The 20,867-nt window shown below is 40.1% G+C and overlaps 2 protein-coding genes across 3 annotated transcripts; both read right to left on the bottom strand.

Annotated features, from left to right (window-relative positions):
• Positions 1-38: 38 nt before the first annotated feature.
• On the bottom strand, positions 39-3,080 carry LOC121983105 (probable protein ABIL3). 2 transcript variants are annotated; one of them, XM_042536078.1, is made up of 10 exons: positions 2,922-3,080; positions 2,661-2,804; positions 1,540-1,622; positions 1,296-1,446; positions 1,122-1,221; positions 893-988; positions 771-798; positions 576-691; positions 395-489; positions 39-275 (listed from the first exon to the last, which is right to left on the bottom strand). In XM_042536078.1, the coding sequence occupies exons 2-10, from the start codon at positions 2,769-2,771 to the stop codon at positions 105-107; spliced, it is 951 nt and encodes a 316-aa protein (XP_042392012.1). In that variant the 5' UTR covers positions 2,772-2,804; positions 2,922-3,080; the 3' UTR covers positions 39-104. The 2 variants fall into 2 exon arrangements, with proteins under 2 accessions (XP_042392012.1, XP_042392013.1); XM_042536079.1 differs by having other exon boundaries at positions 771-795.
• Positions 3,081-5,229: 2,149 nt separating this feature from the next.
• LOC121979880 (probable xyloglucan endotransglucosylase/hydrolase protein 26) lies at positions 5,230-18,302 on the bottom strand. Its single transcript, XM_042531861.1, has 5 exons — positions 18,110-18,302; positions 6,536-6,718; positions 6,363-6,463; positions 6,096-6,289; positions 5,230-5,667 (listed from the first exon to the last, which is right to left on the bottom strand). The coding sequence occupies exons 1-5, from the start codon at positions 18,300-18,302 to the stop codon at positions 5,259-5,261; spliced, it is 1,080 nt and encodes a 359-aa protein (XP_042387795.1). The 3' UTR covers positions 5,230-5,258.
• Positions 18,303-20,867: the final 2,565 nt, after the last annotated feature.

Here is a 20,867-nt window from a genome sequence, read left to right as displayed (position 1 = left end):
AGAACACAAAAAATCATACCATTTTAACATGGAAAAAATTGATGAAGAAAATGGCTGTTTGTGGCTATTAGAGCAGTAGCTAAGTTATACTTTTGGGAACTTGATCAATATTCATCCAAGTAGCTGTACAAGGATTCATCAGTACATGATCTATTCCGCGAAAGCAAGCTCTTAAGGAATCCTCTCTTCTTTGTTGAATTTCTGAGCTTATGATCGGTCTGTTCGGCAGAAATGCTTGTTGGAAGTGACTTTTGAGACTCCAGAGTATACTGCGACTGCAAAGGAAAAGGGAAAAAAAAACATACAGCTGTAAAAATATAAATATAAAGTTTGGTTCGATTTAGTTCACTTTGAATTGAATGGGCAATCCTAAGGAGAGAAGTGTTAGTGTTACCTGCATGGATGAGTTGGGAATATTTGGTCTGTTTGAGACTGATTTTGCACGTATAAGTGGACTAGAAGCTCGAAGTGGTGAACTTGCTCTTCTTTCTATATTTCAAAGTACAAAATGTCCGTCATATAGATTTCTGTTTGTACTATGCCATTAAATTAGCTGCCAACTCCATAGAGAATACCTTTAGAAATGATCTTCTCTTCGTGTGGCAAAGGTGGAGTTGAACATATTCTAGGTGGGGCCAACATGCTTTCTCTTACGGGAGGAGGGGGTGAAGGAGATGTTGAACGAGAATTCCTGCAAAGATAAATATTTATCATGACCAATCTGGATTCTGATTCAAGAATTCAGCATTATTATTTGGAGAGTGACATACCTCATTGGAGATGGCTTACGCCTAGCTGCTGATCAAGCACCACACACTATGTTATTATAGAATTTTTTACCTTCTAGTCCATATATTACTAGTACAATATAAGGATGTAAGGATGATTTTACCAGTCTGGTGATATTGTACTGTGTTGCTCTCGTTAGCTGAATAGAATCCTTCAAATTTCAGGATGGGTTGTGTGTCAGAATCAGCCATGGATTCACCTAACGTCGCAAGAAGGCAAAATTGAGTAATATTAAGATATTGAATGAAGCGACAACCAGAAACCTGGAGGAGAGATATGTGGGATGCAGAAAATGATGCGTTATATAGATAGGATCAAGATTGGTAATTTGCCTGGCAGAATGTAGTGTTTGTGATGCTTTGGGGGTCTAATCAAAAGAGACTGTTGAGAAAGTCCTTCTTGGTCAATACATGCTTGCCATGTACGAAGTCTCTGAAATTAGGGTACTGGTCAGATGTTGCATAACTAATGAGCACAATGCACAAAAATAGTTGAATAAACTATACCTGCTCGATACAAGATAATTCTGACTCTGCTAGAAAGATCTCATCAGCCTCTTCATTGAGAAGATTATTGACCTGGTATGACACTGAACCCAAATGATCTACTGCATTAACAATGGCCTCAATAGCATATTCTTTCAATGCTCTCATCACTCTGCACGAGACAAAGCTCCAAGTTATGAGAATGTCTAACATATGAATCTCATTCACCTAAACTAAGAATGGCATTAGGTAGATTCAAACATACGTTTCTTTCCGGTCATCATTAATGTAAGATAATTCAAAATACTCAGCTGCTGAGTTTAACTGCAAGCTCATGGTCCTCAAGCCCTGATGAAGAAACAAAGGTAATTTATATTTATACAGTATATCAGAGGTGCCTAGCATATTAAGTCTCACACCGTGAAAAGCTTACTCCAACTATTGAGGAAGAAAAGAATTACCAAAACAGAAGTGTATGATTAACCTCCTAGTTTGATCAGCTTGCCCTAATTATCTACAAAATCCTTTACCTAATATATGATCAAATTATGAAAACCATTGAGAGTGTTTATATTTCATTAGACTACTAAAAATCTACAAACAATTGATCTGTTTGGAGAGGGTCTAATTCATAATATGTATAATCTAACAAACTCCCTAACGAACAAGCTAAGCCAAGCTTCAAAATCAATATGACAATCAGAGAGAAGAATCAAAGAGGAGTGGAGAATGACCAGAAGAAATATCAGATAGAACGTTTGAGCCTATGACCAAATTTCTTGTATTATATTAAAATTTATATGAACTATAATTTAACCTCAAAAGGCAAGATATAATCTAAGCAAGACTGTAAAACATTCCTTGTCTTGCTATTCCAGTGAGATTTGTGTAAAAATTCACTGGAGTTTAATTAGATTTATTGCTCGCATAGTGAAATACTGTGAATGTGCACTTAGGAGAATGGAACTATATACAAAGAAACATGATTAAAATTCCAAAATTGATATACTGTGAATGTGCTCTTAGAAGAATGGAACTATATACAAAGAAACATGATAAAAATTCCAAAAAATTTTTTTGTAGGTGACAAAGATGTCATAATCGATCTACATGTGCATAAGGAGAACAAAATATTCCTAACATCAATAACATAAATTGAAGCGACAATTAGGAAACAGAAACCCAAATACCAAATTATCTACAATAACACTCGTTTTAAAGATCTACTTGAATTAGACCAAAATCCGGAAGGTGAGAACTACGGAACTTCCTGCAAGCGCGAAAACCTATGCATTATGCTGCCCTGCCTCTATACCCATAGAAGAAATAGAAGGGATAGACAACAACAAAATGGGGATGCGGAGCCGAGGGTATTCGAGCAAGCACCTTGATGCCATCTGAAAAGAGCAGGCTTTGCTGGTGGGGGAGGTCATCCACACACGAGGCCTCCTGATAATCGCCGGATAAAGAAGATCCAGAAGGTGACGAAGGATGCATGACAAAAGACCTCGATTTGCCCTCGCGCTGCTACTGAAAACCAGAGGAAGAAAAACGCATGGGCAAATTCCCATCGCCATCTGGTTTCCCAGTCTCTAGAAGCACACGCAAGAAGAAAAACTCAGGAAGCAAAGAAATCCGGGGCAATACCTTGTAGTGCTGTCATCAACCAAAACTGAGGACCATGTCTGATGACGCTCCACTAGGAGAAGACGATGGATGCCCGTCACGAGCAGCAGACTTCGGTTCTTCCTTGTGAGCTGCTGAGGGAAGCAGGTCGAGCGCAGAGACAAATGAGGGAGGGCGCTGCTTTTTTTGTTTTTTTGTCTTCTCTATTAGAATTTGTTTTCATTTTACTCTCTACTTTTTTAACTGTTTTTTCTAATACCTCTCTATTTTTTTATTATTTACGATTCACTCCTACTTTTAACCTATCTTCTTTAATGTCTCTACAATTTTAATAAAAGTATAGGAGTAGACAGAAATAGTTCCCGAGTTTATTAATTATTACAGACGAGAAAATCAAAAGGACACTTCTACTTTTTAAAATTACTAAAGGATGTCCTTATATATATATATATATTATTAAAAAGTTATTTTAAATGTGAATTTTTGTCTATCTAATGTTTTATTATGTTAAATATTTGTAAAATTACAATTTTTTTTATAAATATGATTGTTTATTTTTTACTAAGTAGTGAGAAATTGTTTTATAAATTATACTAGTTAAACAACTAATTTTTACAAATATATATATAAATAATTGAAAAAAAAGTTAATTTTTATTAATCTTGGTAAATTCGAAGCACGTTTATCTATAATTAGAGACGGACCTCTAAAGTATTCATTCCTATTCAAACTCTCATCTTTTTTATTTATTTCTTTGAGTGTTTTTACCACTGCCCCCACTTGTGGAGGAAGAAATAATTTTATAGTATAGTGGTACGTATTAAACTAAATAAATAAGAGGATAAGAGTTTGACTCTCAAATAAAATGACTATTCTAGAGGTAGACTTCTAAATGTGCATAAGTTATACTTTAAATTTATCTCATAAATAAATTAAAGGAAAGAATATCTACATACAAAAACAACCCGGATACTTAAATTATATATATATATATATATATATATATATATATATATATATATATATATATATATATATAACAGCTGTGCTCTTGAGAAAGCTTCAACAAGCAAGTTTGTTTAGTTCTGAATCATGATGAGAAATGGCCCCATTGTGGAACAGTAGCTTCTTTCCTTTGTTTTTTCGTATGTACTGGGGGGCTACTTAGAAGTTAAAAAACCTTGGGGTTCACTTGTATGCTTTCACTGCTTTTGTTTGAGTCTCAAATTGGATTTCTACTAGCGCAAAAGAAAAACTGCAACTGAGGTTAGTCATTGGCTTCTTTAAAGGTAAGTAGTAGTTGTTAGTAGTTTGAGAGTGGCAGTTATCCTTCTTTTTATGTCTTTCACTTGCAGTGGTATAGTTGTTGTTCCTAACTTTGGTCATCATTGTTGTTCCTAACTAGTGTTATTTTATTTTCATTATTGATTATTTTTTCCAATGTAATTATTAAGTATCAGATTGAAACTTTTGCATTTAAGCTAACACTATGACAAGAGATACTGGTTGTCATTGATAGACTACTTTAAGGAATATTTAGAGGATAGTTAAGGTTTTAAAGGCTTACTCTATTGCTTCTTGAAGAAGCTTTTAGTGGATTTTATATGGGGTGTTGCATTGTTTAGGCGATGGATTGAATAGTGGATTTTATATCGGAGTACAGTTTCAAGAATTGTAAGTCGGACTATTTGATCCTCCACGGTTGTTGTTAGAATTTGGCTTAAGATTTAAGAGTAGTGACAAGCTATGTGGTCAAACATTCTTTCACTTATCCACTATTTTATACCGTCGTTCAAGGAAATTTTGATACGTTTCTTATATTGAAGGAAGTTTCAAAAACTAATATATAAATATGAAAATCTAATTGAAAAAGAAAAATGGTTGAATGGAAAAAAAAATGACAAAAATAGATAACAAACGGGAGAGAAACAATACATTGCTATGTTTATTGTATATAGAAGAACTTAGTAAGATTGGAACCTACAACACCTCCACGGGTGTGATCTATAGTAAAAAGAGAACCGAGGTTCAAATCCTAAATGAGATGAATATCTTGAAGGTTAATTTTTGAATGTACATAAGTTATGCTGTGGATTTGCGAAAGGTTGTCTACCAATGAATTGTGGTAGTGACTAAACAATGATCTGTGTTTCAGAATTATCCAAAGTCAAATCTTCCAACCAGAAAAAAAAAAAATCATATTTTCAACATAGAAATACACCGAACAATATCCAACGAGACCATTAAAGATACAACATTGATTAACAACTCAAAAATGAAAACTGAAAGCAATAAAGAGATAACAGTAGTTCACAAAGGCCATGCATGTAGGTGAAAGCAGCAATCGGAACAGCAGCACTAGTAGAGAGGCAGAGAGCACTCAGGAGGCAACACCCCTTTGAATCTCTTCCAGTCCTGGCAGTAATTGTAGATCATGTAGTTCTTCCTCACCCACATCAGCTGCCCCTGCTGCGCGTAGCTCAGCCTGCTGTAAACCGGAGCAGTCCACCAGTTGGCAGGGGTTTTTGCCGAACACTGCGCAGTGCTGGCCTGGGAGTACCACGGACAAGTTCTCAGCTTCACCTGCTGGTAGAATGCCCTGAACGGTGCACTCTTCCAGTTGATCTTTACCTGCCCACCTCTGGTCGCCCATGAGTCGCCGTTCCAAATGCTGGAGTAGGCTCTCATCGCTTGCTGATTTGGGAATGCAATTCCATAGCTTTGGTAGTTTCTGAAAACCCTGATGGGGATCCCATCGATGAACCATCTGCATGCGATAGTAATGGCATTGTCAACCATTTTCTTTCACAACTCGCAAGCTAATGGCTATATTTATATTGAATGAATTTAAGGGAAGATGACTCATATTCATGCAATATGAGAATGAACCGGATTGAATTTGAATGTGCACATTGATAGAATGGGTAAATGAATGGCTACAGAATGGTCCTCCCTCTATCCATTATATAGGCCTTTTCTCCGTCAAAAGGACTAGGCAAGAAGACAGGCCAAGAGAGAGAAGCACAATTGTCAGGGCTCTAGTTTCTTCATACTCAAAGGTCATGAGCTAATTTATGCAAATTGCGAAAAATATTTAGTCCAAGATCTTGGGCATTAAAAATTATGTAATGAGAAATTCAATTTGCATATTCATGAAGATATATGTATTCTAACAAAAAGGACACGAGAGCTTACACAATTTGGCTGGGGTTCCAGTGAATGGTGTAGTTGTGGAAAGCAGCAGTCGGATCAAACCAAGGATAGAACTGCACCTCTTTTCTCCCCAACCCTTGAGCCCAGATGTTGGTGTGGATGATGTAAGGCTGCCCTGATACATTGCCGAGGAACTCGAAATCGATCTCATCGTGCTTGCTTCCAGTAGAAGATATCTGCGTGGAAGAACAGAAAGATTCTGAAATCAGCTTAAGTTCAATCCATGCAGCAATTAACTCTAGGACCTACATAATATGTAGTCACAGTGCCAGCAGAGTTTCCATGGACCAGCTTAATCTGCATTTCTACGCTTCCAAAGAGGAACCGATTCCTTGTTTGAATCCCACAACCTGGAGAACATTGTGAAGCAAATGTTTAGTCGCCGGAAACTCGCAAACGAGTAGCTATGAAGTATTGGATACCTGAGACGTTGTTGAGGCCAAGCGCAAAGTTTTGGCCATTGTTCCACACGGCCAAGTTTCTATATCCCCAATAGCAGGCCATGTCCTTGTAGAAGTTGAAATCTGCAAAAGCATGCTCCATGGCCACCAGGAGAACAAATCCGAAGATCAAATTGTGCAAGGTCGCCATTGCAAGTCCTGTGCCTGTGAACCTTGGAATGACAAAGAGCCATGAATGGAACAATATTTATAGGGAATTGCTGCACATTTTCTAATTCTATTCAACCAAAAAACAAAACTTTAAAACTGGTAAAACAGTTCATCTTGTCAGGCTCTACCAAGACTCAGAGATGTGCCGTCCACTAATGCTCTGATACATGTATATATATTTAGCTTATTATGGCTGGCTACTACTTCTGATGTAGTTTTTAGGTTAGATTGGAATTATTAATCTCATGATATTCCATCTGATGATATTAAAATCACGAATCAAAGGTAATAAGATAGTTTTTATATTTTTTTGGTGTCAAGGCAGGAAAATAGTTTATATAGAAAAGAGTAGAGATTCATGTGTTCATGAATGGCCCGAAGATTAATGATGCACTTTGCATGGTTTGTGGTGCGCTTGTGACTAAGTTCCATTATATTATGTATTTTGGGCATCTTAAATTGTTTTTTTTTTAACCAAATTCCTCTCTCGAAAGGTACTTCTAATTTTATTGTTAATATGGCATTTTCTAAATCATCTTTTACATTAAAAGCTGTCGCACAATAACTCAAACTAATTGTAGTCAATTCTGAGAAATAAAAAGAATTTTTGGACCAATAGAAATTTGATAGGTATAACTATAGTGTGTTAAATATGTGAATGATGTCACCAAGAATGTATTGAGCCAGTGGTAAGAGATAGCCCCTAAATTGAGTTGATATCCGAGTGGTATAGAATTGTTATATAGAAGTTTTAATGGGTTCATTCTCTTAAAGAATAAGTTTTTTCCATCTAAAAAGTGGCTCGGTATTATGATTTATCTCCCTTACATCTTGAAATGGATCGTGAAGGGGCATCTGAGTGACTGAGTGTTATCAATTTTTTATCTCACATAATGGTAAGTGAGATAAATTGAAAGATTTCATTATGTGAGATAAAAAAATTGAAAGACTTCTGTGTTGAGGCAAGATGAGAAAATTAATTTATAAAAGTTATTTTTTATGTATTATTATAGGTTTTTAATTATTCATGCATTGGCATAAATTGAATAATGAAATATATAAAGAAATTGAGATCATCGTTGTAGTTTTTTTTTTCAACTTGAATCAATGCCCCAAACCTTTTTTTGGTGTTCTTTTAAGACTGATTTAACTCTTTATCATTGTTGGCTAATCAAATATATCCTATTCAAAATATTATAATTAGCTTTAAATAATTTTCTTTGATGATTACTTTTCATTATTATCCCAGAATAACTCTATTACATCTCATTTATTGCGGAGAGATGTCCTGGGACGGATTGACGGGGGCGCTGGGGGCGAACATATTCGTCTTTTGCCACAATTTATAGTGGAGAGACAGTTGTTCTAGTCGAAGTTAGTGACAAATCTGTCAGAAAGAATATTTACGGGCAAGACAACGATGAACTACAATAAATGCCAGCGGAGACCAGGGAGAAAGCTGTCACCCGACTTGTAGCATATCGCCAGTGAATGCGCCTCAACTATAATAAATGGGTAATCCCCCGCTCAATCCAAGTCGGAGAGTACTTCCTTGCAAATTCAAGTGGCAAGAGGCTAGATCAACCTTTGAGTATCAATCATTTAAAGTATTATCACTCATAAGCTGTCCATATATCCTACAGTAATCTTTTATGCATTTTTCTATAAAATTTTTTATTGTACCTACTTTTTTAACATAAATGAAAGCATCTTTCTCAGATTGATTTCTCCTAGACTTTCCCTACTCGAACATAGTTGGGGTCAAGATCTTTCTGGCAGCGATATCAACCTCATCCCAGCAAAGGGGGGTCGATAATATATTGTATCGTCCGTGCCCTTTAATGACCTAAATTCTCATGACTCGGACATAGTTGGGATCGAGATCCTTCCTACTGCGATATCAACCTCGTTCCTGCAAAGGAGTCGAGTGTATATCATATCGTCTGTGTTCTTTTCAAGGCTTAAACTGTTAGGACCAAAAGTAGCTAGAGGGGGGGGGGGGGGGGGGGAATAGCTCGTCGCGTTCGCTCGGTGCTTGGCGTTGCTCGGCGTTGCTTGTTTCTTCAAGAATATGCAGCGGAAAATACAGAAACAAATACACCCACGCTAACACTAGGATTTTACTTGGTATCCACCTCCAAAGGAGGTGACTAATCCAAGGATCCACACCACGCATGCACCCTCCACTATGAAACACTCCTTTTCGGTAACTACCGAGGGCGGAGAAGCCCTACAAGACTCTCGGTACAAGAAGAAGGAAAGGGAAACAAAATACAAGCACAAAGCTTATAATGAATGCAGAAAACCCTAACCCTAGCTTCTCTTCTTGCATTTGATCCGCCTCTTGACTCGGAGAGCTTCCAAGAACCTTCAAGAACTGGCGATCACGAGCTTTGAGAGTACTGTGGAGGAGCTGGCGAAGATCTGGAGTGAATCGGAGAAGATAATGCCGCAGCCATCACACGCCTGCAGCTATAAACGACGCCAACGGTCGGATCCCGATCGATTCGAATATTCCCAATCGATCGGGGAGGCTTTGGATCGATCCACGGATCGATCCAGAGCGCCTCTGTGCTCGCTGGATCGATCCACGGATCGATCCAGCGCTTATCGCGCGAAGCAGCCGCGTCCCAATCGATCCACTGATCGATTGGGACCTCTGGATCGATCCACGGATCGATCCAGAGGCTCTCTGTTCGCTGGGACAGGTCTGGATCGATCCATTGATCGATCCAGCACTTGATTTTTGTCCAAAACCAAGTCCCAAACCTCCCAAACCAACATCCGGTCAACCTTGACCTGTTGGTATGTCATGCCTAGCATCTAGTCACTCCCTTGACCTGCTAGGACTCCCTTACCAAGTGTCCGGTCAATCCCTTTGACCCACTTGGACTTTTCTCTGTGCCAAGTATCCGGTCAATCCCTTTGACCTACTTGGACTTTTCTTTCATGCCAAGTATCCAGTCAATCCTTTGACCTACTTGGACTTCCCAACACCAGATGTCCAATCATCCTTGATCCATCTGGATTTTTCCTTGCCTGGCTTCACTCACCAGGACTTTCACCTAGCTTCACTCACTAGGGTTTTCCATCTGCCTAGCTTCACTCACTAGGACTTTCACCTGGCTTCACTCACCAGGATTTCCATCTGCCTAGCTTCACTCACTAGGACTTCCTTCTGCCTGGCTTCACTCACCAGGATTTTCCATCTGCCTAGCTTCACTCACTAGGACTTCCTTCTGCCTGGCTTCACTCACCAGGACTTTTCTTCTGCCTGGCTTCACTCACCAGGACTTTCATACTGCCTAGCTTCACTCACTAGGTCTTTCATTTTGCCTAACATCCCAGTTAGGACTTCCCAGTCAAGTATCCGGTCAACCTTGACCTACTTGACTCTTCTTCAATCAATATCTTATTGTCAAACATCTAAACCCAAACCAAGACTCAGCTTGGTTACCCAGGTCAACCTTGACCTGAGGGATATTGCACCAACAATCTCCCCCTTTTTGATGTTTGACAATACCACAATAACACTTACAATCTCATATGTAAGTTAGGCTAATCCCATAGCCTCCTTCTTCATGCCACTAGGTAATGAAAGCATAAATTAAGCTCTTCATTCTCCCCCTAAGAGGGCAAACTCCCTCTAGGTAATGAAAGCCTAACTTACTCCCTTTCATGAGTCCTTTCATTCTCCCCCTATGACCTTCCCATAGGTAATGAAGGCCTAAGCTTAACCATACATTCTCCCCCTATTGGCACACATCAACCCATCGTTGGACACACATCAACCTATGCTCCAATTCTGGGCACACTTCAACAAATCCATTTGTTGAAGACTCTCCCCCTGAAGAGTTGCTCATCGTGATCACAACTTCACTCATTGTGATCACCCGATAATGAGATCCCATACCCGTCATTATCACCTTAACTTCTCCCTCAATGTTGACAAATACCCAACCTTGAGCATTTTCAACCACTTGAGTGTCCACTTGAAATAATGAGGATATCCACTCCCCATTTCTCCCCATTTCAAGTTTAAATGCTCAACCTTGAGCAAGTTCACAACAGAAGGTTAACCACCTTCCAAGGTTCATGAAAAATATTTTTTCATGTCTTTAAAGAGTCCCTCCCCCTAAAGACATGGTGGTAACTTCTGTCATTGCACCAACAATGACTTGGAATTCCTAAACTTTTAGGAAACTCAAATTTTAGAAGTTTTGAGGTTTAAATGTTCAATATTTGAAACAACCTCAACCTAAACTTCTACTTAGTCTTCGTTAACCAATCCATCCTTGTTTTCAACATGAAAAATACCCTTTGTATGTATACAAATGTATTTTAGGGGTTTGGAATGGTTACCTAGACTCAAAGAGGTTCAAAGATGCTGAAATCAAGCCTTCCCAGCCAAAATCAGCAACTTGGATCGATTGGAGTTGGGTTCCAATCGATTGAACCTTTCTGAATCGATCCACTGATTGATTCAGACTACCTGGATCGATCGACTGATCGATCCAGCGAGCTTCTGCTCGCGGGAGACTTGCCTTCTGAATCAATCCACGGATCGATTCGAGCACTCCAATCGATCCATGGATCGATCGGAGCTCTGATAGTTGCTGAAATTCCATTTCAGTCAACTTCAGAAACCCCTAGAAAATTCTACAAAAATCCAAAAATCATGAAATTTCGTGTAGACATTATTTAGGGCATACTTAATCATGAAAAAATAGCTTTCTATGAAAATACATCATATTTTCAAAGATTGACACAAACTTGAAAACTTGCAAAAACTTTAGTGTTTTTCTTCAAGGTTGTGTCTAACTATTCAATGGTGATTACTATCAAAAGATAGCCTTCACCAAGGTTTTCCAAAAACATTTTAAAAACATTTTCAAAACCAATATCCCATCATGTTCCTTGGGCATAATGCACATTACTTGTACATTAGCTTTCCCAATGATGGGAAAACACATAACTATGTGTTTTGATGAACCTAAAACTCAAAAGAATGCACTAAATCAACATCTTGAGTTTTGTTCATCTTCCTAATATCTCACTTGTATCTAATGTGCACTAATCACATACAAGTCACCTTATAGTCTTTGTGAGATGTAGATTTTGATTTTTGCCCTAATCTAGGGATCATGCATATCTATCTAGGCATTCTAGAGATATTAGACATCCACCTAGGATGTCACTTGTCAATAAGTGTCGTTAAATGTCATTCGTCCTTAATTACAAGGAATTAAACTTAATGCATGATTATGTTATGACATACATCAAAAGAAAATAATTTTCAAAAGAAAATATCCTATTACTACATGATGTATGAATGTCATGACATGATATTTTTGGATTTTTCATAATAAAACATGAATGTAAAACTAGACATGATGTCATGACATATGATGGGCAAACAATCATGGCAAGATTTAGCATAAATAAAATATACCTAGATTAACTATCTAAGTATCCTTAAAGTCTTAGCTAAACTTACACCTTAAACCTAGATTGCCCTAAAGTGCTACAAGAGAATGCCAAAGCCTAAATTTGGCATTTCCAATTTCCTTGATTTAATGTATGCCAATTGAAAATAAACATGTCCTCAAATGTTGGCATATTCCATTTTTCCTCAAGAGTAGCACTTTTAAATTAAGGCCCGGATTGCCTTAAATTACCTAAGAACATACCAAAATCCCAACTTGATAGTTCTTATGAATTTCCCAATATGTGCCATTTAAGATTAAAATCAATTCTTCCACCATCAGGCACATTTTACTCTTTCAAGGAGTAAACAATAATTCCATTTTATTTTCAAAGGTTAACTAAAACCTTGAAAATGCTCCTTGAGTGTCAATTTCCTCAAAGTTGGGTTAACTACCCTTCTAATCGGAGTTGACACTCTCTAACCTATCTATGGGGTAGAGAAGATGCTCCTAGGAACCCAAAGCCTATTGGTGCTCCTTGGATGCTCTAGGTATTCACTAGGGATAACTTCCCTAGATACCTTCCTAGTGACCTTGTTGGGCTTCTTAGAAGCCTTGATCACATTTTCTAGGTCAACTCTAGGGATAGCTTCCCTTGTAACCTTCTTTGTGACTTTCTTAGACTTCTTAGAAGTCTTAGTCACATTTATTGCAAAAATACTCTTAGGGATGACTTCCCTAGTATTTTTGGCTTGACCACTAGACCTAGGGTATGTTCCATAACTATATGGAACTCTATGGTAAGAGGGCACATCCTTCTTAGCCTTTGGTTTGTATCCCAAACCTCTATGGCCATTGGATGGCTTTTGTACCCCTAAACCTAGGTTATGCTCATTTTGCCCTAATAGGATATTTTCCATCCTTTTTAGGGTCTTTTCCATTTTATCAAGTCTTGACCTCAAGACTTGATTTTCTATCACTAAGTCCTTAGTTTTAGATTTTTCATTTGATTCATGAGCATATTTATTTTTGGGCTTGTATCTAAAATCTTTAGAGTTATTGCCCAAGTGTCTATCTACCTTCCTAACCTTAGGTTGGGTAGTTTTGGCATGTAGGGCCACATGTTTTTCCTTAAAGCCCTCATGCTTTCTATTCTTATGGTAAATTGCATTAAAATGATAAAAGTTAGAACTATCATGCTTTTTACCATAATGTAAAGGGGTAGGCTCAATAAATGTTACCTTCTTCTTTACCTTGGAGGCTCCCCCTTGACGAATGCCTCCTTGAGCCTTGACCATCTTCTTCCCCTTGGAGCATTGACTTCGGTAATGCCCTTTTTGATTGCAAGAGAAGCACACAATATGCTCCTTGCTCTTCTTTGTTCCGGGGATGGTCTCCTTGGGCTTCGCCTTGCCCTTTTGTGCCACTTGGCCCTTCTTCTTGGCCAATTTAGGGCACTTGCTCTTGTAGTGCCCATGTTCCCTACACTCAAAGCATATAATATGATTTTTATTTTTAATTGAAATATTTATACCTTTGCTCGTAGGGGTGACATCTTTCCCTTTGGATCCGGAGGTAGAAGCTTCCTCTTGATCCGATCTTGATTCTCCTCCATTTGATTTTTCTTGACTCGTGGAGGTAGAAGCTTCTTCAATCTCTTCATCTCTTGACCCGGATGTAGAAGCTTCTCCTTCTTCTTGATCCGGTGTCACCAAGGATTGCTCCCCCTCAATCCTAGAGGTGGAGGCTTCATCATCTTGAACATGAAACAAGGAGTATGCTCCCTCCTTGTTCCCTTCGGTGCATTCCCTTGAGGATGAAGCTTCTTGGATTTCCTCTTCTTCGGAGGTTGAGCATCTCTCAACCTTGGAGTCCTCCTCTTGATCTTGCTCCAAAGAGTCACCCTCTCCGGATTCTTCATGATCTTGTACAGTGGAGGGGATCTCTTCATGAAGCTTGGCCAATTTGCTCCATAGTTCCTTTGCATCTTCAAATTCTCCAATTTTGCAAAGGATGGTGCTTGGTAATAAATTGACGAAAAGCTTGGTCACTTTGTCATTGGCCTCGCACCTTTGGACTTGCTCTTGGCTCCACTTGCTCCTCTTGAGAACTTTGCCCTTTGAGTTTGTGGGAGCTTCAAAACCTTCCATGAGAGCAAACCATTGCTCTATCTCCATCATAAGAAAATTTTCAATTCTTGATTTCCAAGAATCGAAGCTTGTAGATGAATATGGTGGAGCCACCCTTGTATCAAATCCAAGTCCATCTTGAAATTGCATCTTGAAATTGAGCTTGATAAAATCTTGAACTTGAAGAATTTGCTCCAACTTCTTCACCCTCTAGCTTTTCTTGTTATGCTTGACCCTTCCGGCGATGATTCCGGTGAAGAGCGGCCTCGCTCTGATACCACTTGTTAGGACCAAAAGTAGCTAGAGGGGGGGGGGGTGAATAGCTCGTCGCGTTCGCTCGGTGCTTGGCGTTGCTCGGCGTTGTTTGTTTCTTCAAGAATATGCAGCGGAAAATACAGAAACAAATACACCCACGCTAACACTAGGATTTTACTTGGTATCCATCTCCAAAGGAGGTGACTAATCCAAGGATCCACACCACGCACGCACCCTCCACTATGAAACACTCCTTTTCGGTAACTACCGAGGGCGGAGAAGCCCTACAAGACTCTCGGTATAAGAAGAAGGAAAGGGAAACAAAATACAAGCACAAAGCTTACAATGAATGCAGAAAACCCTAACCCTAGCTTCTCTTCTTGCCTTTGATCCGCCTCTTGACTCGGAGAGCTTCCAAGAACCTTCAAGAACTGGCGATCACGAGCTTTGAGAGTGCTGTGGAGGAGCTGGCGAAGATCTGGAGTGAATCGGAGAAGATAATGCCGCAGCCATCACACGCCTGCAGCTATAAACGACGCCAACGGTCGGATCCCGATCGATTCGAATATTCCCAATCGATCGGGGAGGCTTTGGATCGATCCACGGATCGATCCAGAGCACCTCTGTGCTCTGGAAAAGCGCCTGGATCGATCCACGGATCGATCCAGCGCTTATCGCGCGAAGCAGCCGCGTCCCAATCGATCCACTGATCGATTGGGACCTCTGGATCGATCCACGGATCGATCCAGAGGCTCTCTGTTCGCTGGGACAGGTCTGGATCGATCCACTGATCGATCCAGAGCCTGGATCGATCCACTGATCGATCCAGCACTTGATTTTTGTCCAAAACCAAGTCCCAAACCTCCCAAACCAACATCCGGTCAACCTTGACCTGTTGGTATGTCATGCCTAGTATCTAGTCACTCCCTTGACCTGCTAGGACTCCCTTACCAAGTGTCCGGTCAATCCCTTTGACCCACTTGGACTTTTCTCTGTGCCAAGTATCCGGTCAATCCCTTTGACCTACTTGGACTTTTCTTTCATGCCAAGTATCCAGTCAATCCTTTGACCTACTTGGACTTCCCAACACCAGATGTCCAATCATCCTTGATCCATCTGGATTTTCCCTTGCCTGGCTTCACTCACCAGGACTTTCACCTAGCTTCACTCACTAGGGTTTTCCTTCTGCCAAGCTTCACTCACTAGGACTTTCACCTGGCTTCACTCACTAGGATTTCCATCTGCCTAGCTTCACTCACTAGGACTTCCTTCTACCTGGCTTCACTCACCAGGATTTTCCATCTGCCTAGCTTCACTCACTAGGACTTCCTTCTGCCTGGCTTCACTCACCAGGACTTTTCTCCTTCTGCCTGGCTTCACTCACCAGGACTTTCATACTGCCTAGCTTCACTCACTAGGTCTTTCATTTTGCCTAACATCCCAGTTAGGACTTCCCAGTCAAGTATCCGGTCAACCTTGACCTACTTGACTCTTCTTCAATCAATATCTTATTGTCAAACATCTAAACCCAAACCAAGACTCAGCTTGGTTACCCAGGTCAACCTTGACCTGAGGGATATTGCACCAACATAAACTCCCTCGACTCGGACATAATCGAAGTTAAGATCCTTTCGATTGCAATATCAAACTACCCTTGCAAAAGGGGTCAAACATATATCGTATTGCTCATGTCCTTTTCAACACCCAAACTCATCCGACTCGGACATAGTCGGGGTGAAGATTCTTCTGGTTGCGATATCAACCTCACCCTTGCAAAAGGAGTTGAGTATATATTGTATCGTCCTTGTCTTTTTCAAGACCCAAACTCCCTCAACTCAGACATAGTCGAGGTCGAGATCCTTTCGGCTGCATAATAACTTCATCCCTACAAAGGGGGTTTAGCATATATCATATCGTTTATGTCTTTTTTAAGGCCCAAACTCCCTCGACTGAGATATAGTCGGAGTCAAGATCCTTCCGACTGTGATATCAACCTCTCCCCTGCAAAGGGGTCGAACATATATCTTATTGTCCGTATCCTTTTCAAGACCCAAACTTCCCCGACTCGAACATAGTCAGGGTCAAGATCCCTTTGGTTGTGATATCAACCTCACCCTTGTAAAAGGAGTCGAGTATATATCATATTGTTTGTGTCCTTTTTAGGGCTTAAACTTTCCTGACTCGGATATAGTCGGGGTTGATATCCTTCTGGCTGCGATATCAACCTCACCCCTACAAAAGGTGTCGAGCATATATCATATAGTCCATGCCCTCTTTATGGCCCAAACTTCCTCAACTTGGACATAGTTGGGGTCAAGATCTTTCAGGCTGCGATATCAACCTCCTCCTAGCAAAGGGGTTGAGCGCATATAGTATCGTCCATATCCTTTTCATGGCTCAAACTCCCCCAACTAGGACATAGTCAGGGTCGAGATCCTTCCATTTGCAATATCAACCTCCTTCCAACGAAGGGGTTGAGCGCATATCATATCGCCTAGGTTTTTTTAGGGCCTAGTTCCCCCTAGTTCGAGCATAGTTGGAGTCGAGGTCAAAGTCACAACAAAAAACATTAAAATCTTAGCAAGAATGCAAATCTAGAGAGGGAATCGAGACACCAAAAGTTTCATTATACACATGGAGGCCAAGTACAGAAAAGTTAAATACCAAAAGGAAAAATTCAAGTGAAATCACCACGTCTTCTTTGGGGATGTTGTCTAAAATCTTTGATAACTTGACAATTGGCAAAGGCTTGTCGGAGGGCAGGGGGTCAGACTCTTGTAGTTACTTCAAGGCATTATCCACGTCATACCTCACCATTCATGTCAAACAATTGCCAACCATTGCATAAAATTCCTCGAATTTGAGGAATTCCTTCTTCTTAATGGATCAACGCTCGTTTTCTCCAGCACTGTACTCTTGGAGGTCATTCGTCAAGCTTGCTGATCCCTTTGGGCCTCAAAGATGGCTTGTAGTTCAACCTTGGAGACTTAGGGTTTCGATCTCTGCTTGGTTGGTCTCGACTTTGGAACGGGTAATCTTTAGCTCACGAAGTCGGGCCTCAATTAACACTTGGGTAGATTTTGCTTCTAAGTGTGCAGACTCCAAGGCCGCTCGAAGTTCGTTCTCGACTCCTACGAAAGTAGCCTTTGTCTCATTGTGAGCAAATTTCAACTAACATGGGCGATCCTTAGCTAGAACTTTGCTGGATCTAGCCTCCTACTGAGTGGCCACCAATTCCACCTCTTGAAGGTTAAGCCTCTTTTGGCAGGCCTCTAGTTCATTCTTGGTGGCTTTAACCTCCATTGCCAACGCCCCAAGTTTGGTCTGTTCTTCTACCACCGTGGCTTTCAACTTTTTTAACTCCTTCCATTGTCTCTTCTTCCTCGACTCTAACTCCTTAGCTTGAGCTTTAAGGGAGTCAATTTGTACTCACAGCCGGCTTAGCTCGTGCTTGGCTTGAATGTTGTCCGCATTCTCACTAGCTTCTCAGTGTGCAGATTCCAAGGTCGCTCGAAGTTCATTCTCAACTCCTGCGAAAATAGCCTCTGTCTCATTGTGAGCAGATTCCAACTAACATGGTCGATCCTCAGCTAGAACTTTGCTGGATCTAGCCTCCTCCTGAGTGGCCGCCAATTCCACCTCTTGAAGGTTAAGCCTCTTTTGGCAGACCTCTAGTTCATTCTTGGTGTCTTTAACCTCCATTGCGAACGCCCTAAGTTTGGCTTGTTCTTCTGCCACCGTGGCTTTCATCTTTTTATCTCCTTCCATTGTCTCTTCTTCCTCGACTCCAACTCCTTAGCTTGAGCTTCAAGGGAGTCAATTGGCACTCACAGCCGGCTCACCTCATGCTTGGCTTGAATGTTATCTGCATTCTCACTAGCTACGACTGCTTTGAGTTGACGGAATTTAGATAATGCTGAGGCGGGGGTTCTCCTCTAGTTCCTTCAAATGGATGAGCCTCCCTTGAGACAAAGAAGCTTCTATTTTGGAGGTGGCACGTTGAGCCTCCAATTCCTCCACATGTGCTTGTATCTCTTGGCGACCTTCCTACAACTCAGGGAGATGCTAACTAAAAACAACCAGCTGGGACATGTGGTCAACACCAGTGTTCAAGAGATTGTTAGCCAGATTTCTACAGGAAAGGCCAGTTGTTGCTGCTTCTCCATTTGCCCATCACTTGGCCACAGGGCCAGCAAAAGTCAACTCTAGTTAGAAGTCTCTTAGGGTTTCTTGTCCTAGGGAGATTTCTATTCTAGGAGGGACAACACCTTCACTCACGGTGGGAAGAGAGTATTGGCGCAATTTAGACTAATAGTCTAACTTAGATTTTGATTAATGATAAGTGAGTTAAGTTAAGTGCTATCGTGATCTAATGCATTTACCGAGTGTGCAGGGTTGACTAACCTAACGGGTCAAGAGGACTTGACACCAGGCAGCAAGTCCAGTCTCCGATTGACAAAGTCCAGATGTGAGATTCTAGCAAGAGGTCGAGATGTTCAATTCCCGATGGAAGAAAGTCCAGATGTGCGATTCCGATAGGAAGACCTAGTGAGTCAGATTGCACGTTGAGGAGGTAAATAGACACTTGGTAAGTGAAGGTAAGTCACTGGAGGAGAGTAACTCAGTGAGGATGCATCCTAGTTGAGGGGACAGTAGACATCGATCCAATTTAGGTCCATTTTGAAAATCTAAATTGAGATCCTAACTATATCTTAGTCTAGAGGATATGGTCTAAGTGATAAATTAATCATATTATTAGCTAACTTTGTCTTGTAGATTATTATTTGCTATGTTGGACTAACACGTTCTGTAGGGCAAAAAAAAGTCCTTGGGTGAATAATACCCGAGATGTCTTCCATAGGACGGAAGGCGCCTTCAGTACTATTCATGGAAGGCGCCTTCGGTGCTATGGAAGGTGCCTTCAGTCCTATGGAAGGAGCCTTCGATGCTATGAAAAGCTCCTTCGATCGAATAAAATTTGACTTCATCGGCGATAAAGATCAACACTTTTCAAGATAAACTTTTATCTATAGAAGGTGTCTTCGACACTCTATAAAGGTGCTACTTGACCAAGCCTTCTTCACCAATTCTTTTACGAGCTTCTAGACGTCCATTTAAAGTTATCCAACTGCTCCGGCTTTCTACTGTTACTCTGATACGACGTTGCTGCATTCGACTACTACTAAGGAGCTGACCGACATCGAGACTAAGTCGTTCATCTTCAAAAGTGTTGGGTAACAAAATTAATTTCTGTATTTACTTTCTGCAAAAGGAAAAGTATAGAGTGTTACACTTGTTCATATTCTTCTTATATTCGATTTCCTCTTTTAGTGGTTCCAAAAGTGGTCATTAGTGAATTACCCATCGATAGGTCCGTGGGACCTAGGTCTTAGAGTAGGAGTCATCAAAAGCTCCAAACCAAGTACACCGCTTGCGTTCTTATCCTTTTCTGTTTTTATTTTTGATGCACTTACTTTGATTTTAAAAGAAAAGATAATTTTTTCAAAACCACATGATTCACCCTCCTTTTACGTGTATCTTAATCTAACAAGTGGTATTAGAGTGAGCTTCTACTCTGAATTGGTGCAACTACTAATCAAACTGAGGAACTGTTTTATTTTTAATTTTAATTTTTGATATTTTATTTGAATTGGTAAAATTTATCTCTTTAAATAATTATTTCTCATTCGGTTTTTACTCGAGGTTGGTGCAACACCACTCGAGTCGTCGACATTTTTTCTCTCTCAAGCACTACTAATCCAAGACCAAGTCTTGGTACATCTTTCTAGTTTTCTATTTTAGTAATCTACTACACTCGACTGAGGCTGAGAAGTCATCCAAACACTGAGCTCGGGCTGACCATCTATAAAAGTGTTTGGTAACACAATTTAATGAGTGTACTTAATTCCTATAAATGGGAAGTGTGGCTTGTTACACTCTTTCAATTCTTGTATATTTGATCTCCTTTTCTGGCGATTCTGGAAGAGGTTTTTAGTAGATTACCTATCGATAGGTCCGCGGAACCTGAGTCTTGGAATAGGAGTCACTGAAGGCACTCAACCAAGTAAAAACTGATCGTGTACTTGTGTTTTCTATTTGCTTTCTTATTTCTTTCTTTTCCACTTCGCATACTTTGTTTTTAAAAAGAATTAATGAAAAGTCTTTGAAAATCATGTGATTCACCTCCCTCTCATATGTGTCTCGATCCAACGAGTGGTATCAGAACAGGTTCTGCTTTAAATTAGTGCAACCACCAATCAAGCCGGGGGAACGATTTTAATTCTTTTCGGATTTCTATTTTTAACGTATCTTATTTGAATTGGTAAAATTTAC

Source organism: Zingiber officinale, chromosome 5A, assembly GCF_018446385.1.
Source record: "Zingiber officinale cultivar Zhangliang chromosome 5A, Zo_v1.1, whole genome shotgun sequence".
In the NCBI taxonomy this organism is placed as follows: Eukaryota; Viridiplantae; Streptophyta; class Magnoliopsida; order Zingiberales; family Zingiberaceae; genus Zingiber; species Zingiber officinale.
This window is presented reverse-complemented; position numbering and strand designations above follow the sequence as displayed.

Coding starts and splice junctions, on each gene's coding strand:
- LOC121983105 (XM_042536078.1), bottom strand. CDS start 2,771: ATGCATCCTTCGTCACCTTCTGGATCTTCTTTATCCGGCGATTATCAG. Junction 1,447..1,539: donor AATGATGACCGGAAAGAAAC/GTATGTTTGAAT, acceptor TGTCTCGTGCAG/AGTGATGAGAGCATTGAAAG. Junction 989..1,121: donor CAAACACTACATTCTGCCAG/GCAAATTACCAA, acceptor TTGCGACGTTAG/GTGAATCCATGGCTGATTCT.
- LOC121979880 (XM_042531861.1), bottom strand. CDS start 18,302: ATGGAAGGAGATAAAAAGATGAAAGCCACGGTGGCAGAAGAACAAGCC. Junction 6,719..18,109: donor TCTAGCTGAGGATCGACCAT/GTTAGTTGGAAT, acceptor CAAGGTTCACAG/GCACAGGACTTGCAATGGCG. Junction 5,668..6,095: donor TGGAACCCCAGCCAAATTGT/GTAAGCTCTCGT, acceptor TATCGCATGCAG/ATGGTTCATCGATGGGATCC.